This window comes from Hemitrygon akajei, chromosome 9, assembly GCF_048418815.1.
Source record: "Hemitrygon akajei chromosome 9, sHemAka1.3, whole genome shotgun sequence".
Classification (NCBI taxonomy): domain Eukaryota; kingdom Metazoa; phylum Chordata; class Chondrichthyes; order Myliobatiformes; family Dasyatidae; genus Hemitrygon; species Hemitrygon akajei.
Genome location: NC_133132.1, coordinates 28,127,251 through 28,136,597, shown reverse-complemented (window position 1 = coordinate 28,136,597; position 9,347 = coordinate 28,127,251). Strand labels below are relative to the sequence as shown.

At 42.0% G+C, this 9,347-nt stretch overlaps 1 gene segment (V, D, J or C); it reads right to left on the bottom strand.

Moving 5' to 3' along the window:
• Positions 1-6,092: 6,092 nt before the first annotated feature.
• LOC140732709 (immunoglobulin lambda variable 2-18-like) lies at positions 6,093-8,264 on the bottom strand. The segment is given in 3 exon segments: positions 6,093-6,325; positions 7,711-8,061; positions 8,168-8,264. Coding segments are annotated over 3 exon segments (633 nt in total).
• Positions 8,265-9,347: the final 1,083 nt, after the last annotated feature.

Below are 9,347 nucleotides of genomic sequence, written 5' to 3'. Positions count from 1 at the left end.
ACAGCCTTATACAGCGGGAGCATCGTTTGCGGGCAGCGGAGTGAGCTGGGAGCAGAGTGAAGGCTTAAGGGCTTTGGGTCAACGGGCTTAGGGGGAAACGGGCGAGGCAAGGCAGGTTTAGGTTTCAGTTTTCCAATTATTTGAGGAAAGGGGGAAGTATGAGTGTGAGGGCAGCTTGTTGTTCTTGGTGCCGGATGTGGGAGGTCCTGGAGTCTCCTAGCCTCCCGGAAATTCACATCTGCGCCAGGTGCGCCGAGATGCAGCTCCTAAGGGACCGTGTTAGGGAACTGGAGCTTCAGCTTGATGACCTTCCTCTGGTCAGGGAGAGTGAGGAGTTGATAGAGAGGAGTTACAGGCAGGTGGTCACACCAGGGCCACGGGAGGCAGACAGGTGGGTCATGGTTAGGAGAGGGAAGGGGAAGAGTCAGGTACTAGAGAGTACCCCAGTGGCTGTACCCCTTGACAATAAGTACTCCTGTTTGAGTACTGCTGGGGGGAGGGGGACAGTCTACCTGAAGGAAGCAACAGTGGTAATGCCTCCGGCACAGAATCCAACCCTACATCTCAGAAGGGTAGGGAAAGGAAGAGGAAGGCAGTAGTAGTAGGGGACTCAATAGTTATGGAGTCAGATAGGCGATTCTGTGGACGCGATCAGGAGACCCGGATGATAGTTTGCCTCCCTAGTGCCAGGGTCCGGGATGTTTCAGATCACGTCCAAGATATCCTGAAGTGGTAGGGGGAGGAGCCAGAGGTCGTGGTACATATAGGTAACAACGACATAGGTAGGAAAAGGGAAGAGGTCCTGAAAGGAGAATATAAGGAGTTAGGAAGGGAGTTGAGAAGAAGAACCGCAACAGTAGTAATCTCGGGATTACTGCCTGTGCCACGCCACAGTGAGAGTAGGAATGGAATAAGATGGAGGATAAATGCGTGGCTGAGGGATTGGAGCAGGGGGCAGGGATTCAAGTTTCTGTATCATTGGGACCTCTTTTGGGGCAGGTGTGACCTTTACAAAAAGGATGTGTTACACTTGAATCCTAGGGGGAACCAATACCCTGGCTGGGAGATGTGCTAAGGCTACTGGGGGGACTTTAAACTAGAACAGTTGGGGGGTGGGAATCAATTTGAAGAGACTAGGGGAGAGGAGGTTAGTTCACAAATAGCGAAAGCTAGTAGACAGTGTGTGAGGGAGTGTAGGCAGGTGATAGAGAAGAGGAGCTCTCAGACCGAAGATGTCGGGGAGAAGGAAGAAAAAGATAATAAAGTTGTTTGCACCCTTAGGGATAAACAGAGAGGAAGATGTGGAGAGTTTCTTAAATGCATCTATTTTAATGCTGGGAGCATTGTAAGAAAGGTGGATGAGCTTAGAGAATGGATTGATACCTGGGAATATGATGTTGTAGCTATTAGTGAAACATGATTGCAGGAGGGGTGTGATTGGCAACTAAATATTCCTGGATTTCGTTGCTTCAGGTGTGATAGAATCGGTGGCACAAGAGGGGGAGGTGTTGTATTGCTTGTCCGAGAAAATATTACAGTGGTGCTTTGGCAGGATTAGAGGGCTCGTCTAGGGAGACTAATTAGGTGGAATTTAGGAATGGTAAAGGTGTAGTAACACTTATAGGGGTGTATTATAGACCACCTAATGGGGAGCGAGAATTGGAGGAGCAAATTTGTAAGGAGATAGCAGAGATTTGTAGTAAGCACAAGGTTGTAATTGTGGGAGATTTTAATTTTCCACACATAGACTGGAAAGCCAATTCTGTAAAAGGGCTGGATGGTTTGGAGTTTGTAAAATGTGTGCAGGATAGTTTTTGCAGCAATACATAGAGGTACCAACTAGAGAAGGGGCAGTATTAGATCTCCTGTTAGGGAATGAGATAGGTCAGCTGATGGAGGCATGTGTCCGGGAGCACTTCGGGTCCAGTGATCACAATATCATTAGCTTCAATACAATTATGGAGAAGGATAGGACTGGACCCAGGGTTGAGATTTTTGATTGGAGAAAGCCTAACTTTGAGGAGATGCGAAAGAATTTAGAAGGAGCGGATTGGGGCAATTTGTTTTATGGGAAGGATGTAATAGGGAAATGGAGGTCATTTAAAGGTGAAATTTTGAAGGTACAGAATCTTTATGTTCCTGTTAGGTTGAAAGGAAGGGTTAAAAGTTTGAGAGAGCCATGGTTTTCAAGGGATATTGGAAACTTGGTTCGGAAAAAGAGAGAGATTTATAATAAATATAAGCAGCATGGAGTAAATGAGGTGCTCGAGGAATATAAAGAATGTGAAAAGAATCCTAAGAAAGAAATTAGAAAAGCTAAAAGAAGATATGAGGTTACTTTGGCAAGTAAGGTGAAAAGAAATCCAAAAAGAGTTTCTACAGTAATATTAATAGCAAAAGGATAATGAGGGATAAAATTGGTCCCTTAGAGAATCAGAGTGGACAGCTATGTGTGGAGCAAAAGAGATGGGAGAGATTTTGAACAATATATTTTCATTGGTATTCACTAAGGAGAAGGATATTGAATTGTGTAAGGTAAGGGAAACAAGTAGGGTAGTTATGGAAACTATAATGATTAAAGAAGAGGAAGTACTAGAGCTTTTAAAGAATATAAAAGTGGATAAGTCTCCGGGTCCTGACAGGAAATTTGATAGGACCTTGAGGGAAGCTAGTATAGAAATAGCAGGGGCTCTGACAGAAATATTTCAAATGTTATTAGAAACGGGGATGGTGCCGGAGGATTGGCGTATTGCTCATGTGGTTCCATTGTTTAAAAAGGGTTCTAACAGTAAACCTAGCAATTATCGGCCTGTAAGTTTGACATCAGTGGTGGGTAAATTAATGGAAAGTATTCTTAGAGATGGTATATATAATTATCTGGATAGACGGGGTCTGATTAGGAACAGTCAACATGGATTTGTGCGTGGAAGGTCGTGTTTGACAAATCTTATTGAATTTTTTGAAGAGGTTACTAGGAAAGTCGACGAGAGTAAAGTAGTGGATGTTGTCTATATGGACTTCAGTAAGGCCTTTGACAAGGTTCCACACGGAAGGTTAGTTAGGAAGGTTCAATCGTAGGGTATTAATATTGAAGTAGTGAAATGGATTCAACAGTGGCTGGATGGGAGATGCTAGAGAGTAGTGGTGGATAACTGTTTGTCAGGTTGGAGGCCGGTGACTAGTGGTGTGCCTCAGGGATCTTTACTGGGTCCAATGTTGTTTGTCATATACATTAATGATCTGGATGATGGGGTGGTAAATTGGATTAGTAAGTATGCAGATGATACTAAGATAGGTGGCGTTGTGGATGATGAAGTAGGTTTTCAAAGCTTGCAGAGAGACTTAGGCCAGTTAGAAGAGTGGGCTGAAAGATGGCAGATGGAGTTTAATGCTGATAAGTGTGAGGTGCTACATTTTGGTTGGAATAATCAAAATAAGACATACATGGTAAATGGTAGGGCATTGAGGAATGCAGTAGAACAGAGTGATCTAGGAATAATGGTGCATAGTTCCCTGAAGATGGAATCTCATGTGGATAGGGTGGTGAAGAAAGCTTTTGGTATGCTGGCCTTTATAAATCAAAGCATTGAATATAGGAGTTGGGATATAATGTTAAAATTGTACAAGGCATTGGTGAGGCCAAATTTGGAGTATTGTGTAAAGTTTGGTCACCGAATTATAGGAAAGATGTCAACAAAATAGAGAGAGTACAGAGAAGATTTATTAGAATGTTACCTGGGTTTCAGCACCTAAGTTACAGAGAAAGGTTGAACAAGTTAGGTCTTTATTCTTTGGAGCGTAGAAGGTTGAGGGGGGACTCGATAGAGGTATTTAAAATTATGAGGGGGCCAGATAGAGTTGACGTGGATAGGCTTTTTCCATTGAGAGTAGGGTGGATTCAAACCAGAGGACATGAGTTGAGAGTTAAGGGGCAAACGTTTAGGGGTAACACGAGGGGCAACTTCTTTACTCAGAGAGTGGCAGCTGTGTGGAACGAGCTTCCCGTAAAAGTGCTAGAGGCGGGTTCGATTTTGACATTAAAAAGAACTTGGATAGGTATATGGACAGGAAAGGAATGGAGGGTTATGGGCTGATTGCAGGTAGGTGGGACTAGGTGAGGGTAAGTGTTCGGCCCGGACTAGAAGGGCCGAGATGGCCTGTTTCCGTGCTGTAATTGTTATATGGTTATATGGTTACCGGTTACACACCCTGAGTGGAAAGTGTGGAATTTCGTGGCATGTAGAGTCCAATGATTTCGTCAGTGGTTGGAGTTGCGTCACGCAAATATGTGTTGTCTAATTGGTACCCTAGTTGGAGCTGTGATATGTGAACACTACCGGCCAGATTTGCTATAGTATAAGGTGACTATAGTCCAAAATTACTTGGGTGACCAGAGAATCTGGTTCTTGGGTGGGCTGAGTGATCCTGTAAAACAATAAATGAATGAAGTTCTTTCTCTTCGTTTTATGATGTGGAAAATCAGCTGAACGCGTCACAAAAAAATCACTCATTAAAGGAGATGTCAGTATCAGATTCAGGTTGAAAATTACAGGCGTATGTCGCGAAATGTGTTGTTTTACCGAGGCAGTGCATTGAAATACATATAAAAACTATGTTGCAATACGATGTGAGTATGTATAGATTATGTTGTATTCTCGAATCATCACCAGCATTAAAGACGTCTCTACTGCGAAAATAGTAGTCAATTGGAAATATTTAATCTCTTTGAAACCTAAGGTTACGCCTAGAAAGCTATCCTTAATTGAAGGTGCGTGCAGTAACTTCGTAGCTAGATAGGGTGCCAGCGATAGCTTAATTCAATGTTCTGTCGTGTTTGTGACCACTTTGCTGAAACTAACTGACTTACGCAGCAATGTTGTACGTCGCTGTTTTCCGCTCACTACACTCACTAAGTTTTAGAGAAATTTTGTTGATATTTCTTTACTTGTTCACCTATTTATTTGTTTGTTTGTTGTGATACAGTGCGGAATAGGACCAGTAATCCCCCGGTTTAATACTAGCCTAATCATGGTACAACTCCTAACAGGCAGAGGTGAGAATTGAACCCCTATCACTGATACTATAAACGGTTATGTTAACCCCGACACTACGGTGACGCACTTCGTGAACTTGCAAGGATTTTCTTGGTGTTTTTTTTTTTCATTGCTTCAGTTCTCTGTAAATTGACCTTTTTCATACAATCGAATCTAGAGCATGACTTTTATTAAGTCTAGACTCGTTAGTCGCAGTCAATGAACAACTTGATTATTTTAAAATGGCGTCTGTCAGAAACATTATTTGAAGTTTACTTGGGATTGTTTGTTGCATAAACCAGTCTCTGATAAAGTGGAACACTGTACGTGCGAGAACGCTGAGGTTATACCTCACTTCCTAGTCAGACCAACTGTGCCCTGCATGGTGCACACGGTGGTTTACCTGCCGCGATGCAAAACCTGTTGACAGGACAGCTATCAAATCGCTGTTGCGCAATGATTAACTACGCCGGTTGCTTTCGTTGCATTACCCTGTGCTAAATGAGCCGCGCTGTGGAACCTGAGAACCAGATGAGACCCGCTACAGTTACAGGATTTCCATTCAGGACCGAAATCAACAGGATGTAATTTCCACAGAGAAAGGAGAGGTGAGATGATTATTTTTTCTCAAATTTCCGGTCAGTTTTTCCCCCATCAGAAAGCAAACGAAATGACCTTGCATTTGAGATAAATTTGCTGACTTTATTGAACCACTACAAAGAGTGCTGCGGATGCAATGGTCGCACCCTGGCTTTAGTTATATTATTTAATGCACCGAAACAAATTTCAATCAATCTGGAGTCTTTAATCAACACTGGCTTTCTGTCAACAGAACAGAGTTTACAGTAAACAAATCGTAAAAGCTGAAGCTTCCGCTGCAAAGGATGTATTTAAAAAATAACATTCCAATGAATAAAAGAAACAAATTGTCAAAGAACTATTCTTAGGTCAGATAACAAGCTTATGACATCAAACACAGCGGGATCTAGCGATATTTGCCCGTAGCGGGTTTGCTTGAGTCTCGTGTTTAACCACACAAGAGTAACGCTCGTGTGAGCTCTATTCTGAGGCTGGCAGAGTCAGGTAACTGCTCACACTGAACGTGTTGTCCGTCTCCTGTTGCAGTCGGCTGCTCTCTACGCCGTTCCTTCTCGCACTGCCGTCTACAGCCCACTCAATATCCACAGCACCCGGATTAAACCCGTTTACTAAACACACAAGGGTGGCGGTGCCCTTCACCCTGATTTCGTCCGCTGAAGGGGGCAAGACCGATACGACTGGGGGCCGGGGATCTGGTTAAAAAAATAACAGTGATAGTTAAGTAAAGACCAAAGAACCGTTCTCGCATCGCACTTTGACAATTCAATACAATTAACCAGAATATTTTTATCTCTATACTTTTCAAAATCCATACCAACCACCAAGGCACCACAATAATTTTCAATAAGGATGTTGGAATAAATCCAACGCTACGACAGGAATTACCGAGAGATCAGCATGATTTGTGAAGGGCATAATTGTACACAGATAATTGTTCTCTACTTCCCGAGCTTTCTCACACAGAAGAAGCAACTAGTCCTCGGGAACCCTAAAGTTCAAGAAGTGCCATGTTAAATAGTTAAGTAGAAATATAAAATTGTGAAATGTGAACTGAACTGATTCAATATACCAAATTTTAAACCTTCTGCAATTCATTTTAATATTCGAAAGCTATCAGTTCTGTTCTCCTTGTCGTGCTTTCGTTTGAAATCGCGTTGAAGCTGAAAGTAGATGTTTCAAATTAGGAATGTGATGCAGTAAAATCTTTTCCTAATTTAATAAAGCAATTAAATTCTTAATGTTAAGCTTTAATATTCAATAAAATAACGTTTAACAGCTTAGCCTGTGATAAAGAATAAATCCCGTTATGAAAACAAACGAGGAAAAAGCAAATACCGGAAATCTGAAATAATATCTAAAAGTGGTGGGATTACCCAACAGTTTTTTACGCTGTACATGTGGAGAGAAAAACGGTCGAAATATAATAGGCCAGTTCTGAAGTAGCGTGGACAGAACACGTAGTCTAGTTTCGCTCTCTAGAGATCCTGGATATTAATTGCATGAACGCGGTCGCTCAGGAATACAATCAGCCTCTATAGTTCCGTTCTTTCCTGTTTCCGATCCTTCCTGGTGCATCAAACTCCTGTTGGGTTGATTTCTATGTTACCTCCGAAGTAGACATCTTTCATTACAACTGAGATTTTGAATTGTACGACCACGGGAACAATGACTGAGATCGGATGGTACCGGTTACAACCTAACCGGCATAACTATTTATTGATATCTATTTGTGTAGAGATACAGCGCGGAATGGGTATTTCCTCTTCCGCACCACCCCGCAACCCCTTGAGAACCTCGAATGAACTTAAACCAGTTAATTCTAATTCTTTGACAAGAGATGCCGATAAGAAAGTTCTGGACAAATAGAAAGACGCTCAAAATAAATTCGGCTCAACGTAAGCCATGCAAATCGTGAGAGTACCTATTAATACTCACTAGAACAGGAGTGCAACATTCGATAAAGACAGACTCACTATGGATGCATATTCTCGGCAGATTTAAAGTTAAATTATGTAATTATTTTTAGAACGTTAACAATAACGCTCACAGTGCCTTAGAAAGAAGAAGTTTTACTTACTGCCCACTGTCATCCTTGTTCCTTTTCCGAATATTAAGGCGTTTTTCCACATGGCGCAGTAATAGTCCGCAGCGTCCTCCGATTGAACGCTAGATATTGTGAAATATCCCGTGTTGCCCGACTGAGAGCCGGAGAACCTTTCTAAAACTCCCGGACCTCTTCCAGGGCTGCCCATGCTGGAATAATAATAGACTAAAAGCCGGGGGGTCTTTCCGGGAATCTGCTGATACCAGGACACACCGTCATAATTCCCTAGACTGGCCCCGAACATGGTACAGCTTAATTGTAAGTTCTGCCCCGGACTGATCGACTTGGAAAGCGGCTGAGTTACTGTAACTTCTGCGCGTAAATCTGAAAAAAACAATGAGGCAGAGTTTGTAATGAAAAACGTGAGAGAAACGTCCCAGTGATTCGTCCTTGAGAAGAAATCTAATATTGCTGAAAATAAAATACTCACAAGTCGCAAGATAAAAGAGCGCACTGACAACACGGATCCAGTAAGACATTGTAAATTACTGAATTGAGTCGGGCAGTGCAGCGGTTTCTGGATGAAGTGTTTTCTGAACTTGCTGCCAACTCGCTTATGAAGTGTGTTGCAAGGTGTCACCCGATTAATGCAAATTATAGCCTTCCTTGAGGCCAATCAGAAGTTGCCCGCTTCTCCGTGTGACCCCATTCAAGCCAGAAATGGTTACAAGTCCGGTATTTCTGATTACTTCGATGTATTTTTAAATACTAAAAGCAAACATTACAGGAAACAACGGTCGTTTAATTTGGATTCTATGCGCTTATTTTCATGGTGCTCAAATACAGGATAAGTTTTCACGAGTTTATTCAGGACTGTTCAGTTGGGATAAAAGAAAACAGAAATTCTTAATCCGATAATTAAGATCAGAGACTTTCCACGATGCACCATTGCATATTATGTATGTAAGATTTAGAATCTTAAGTGTTATAAAGAGAAGAAACAGATCTCGCAGGCTACCAAGTCCATGCCGGGTCAAGTACCCACCCACCTAGCTGTAGATTAATCCCGTTTTCTTGCATGTGAGCTGTAGGCTAACTTCGGAAAAGCATTACACCGATGAAAAGCTTCACAATAAATAAATTCTGGATTGTTGTTTAGGAAAGTAATTGTAATGAAATGTATTCTCTACTTTGAGTGAGCTGTCGGTACTGTGCCACAAATTTTTACCCACCATTCGTCAGCTACATTGGTTCTCTGGGCAGGGTCATAAGTCTTGCCATTCCACTGGAAGCCGGTGAAGATAAGAGTAAGCCTAACAGACCCGGGGATGGTAACGTACATTTTCCCCAAGAGATTAACTTCAAAATATGCCATTGTTCATCGGGATGTTGCATACAAAACCTGCTGCTCTGTTTTAAACGGTTCATCACATCGGCATATAGTATCATCCTTTAATCGCAAGTAGCATAAACTTGTTGATACATGAAGTATCAGCATTTCATGTGTTTGCTACATATTCAATATACTGTATAACTGCAGACAATTTCTGTTGGTGCAGGAGCAATAAAAATTAGAAATTAGCCCAGTATCAATGACAAAAAAAATGCGCCATGTAAACTCATCAGTGCACTGTGCACAGATTCCAAAATTTATTTTCTACGTTTTAATT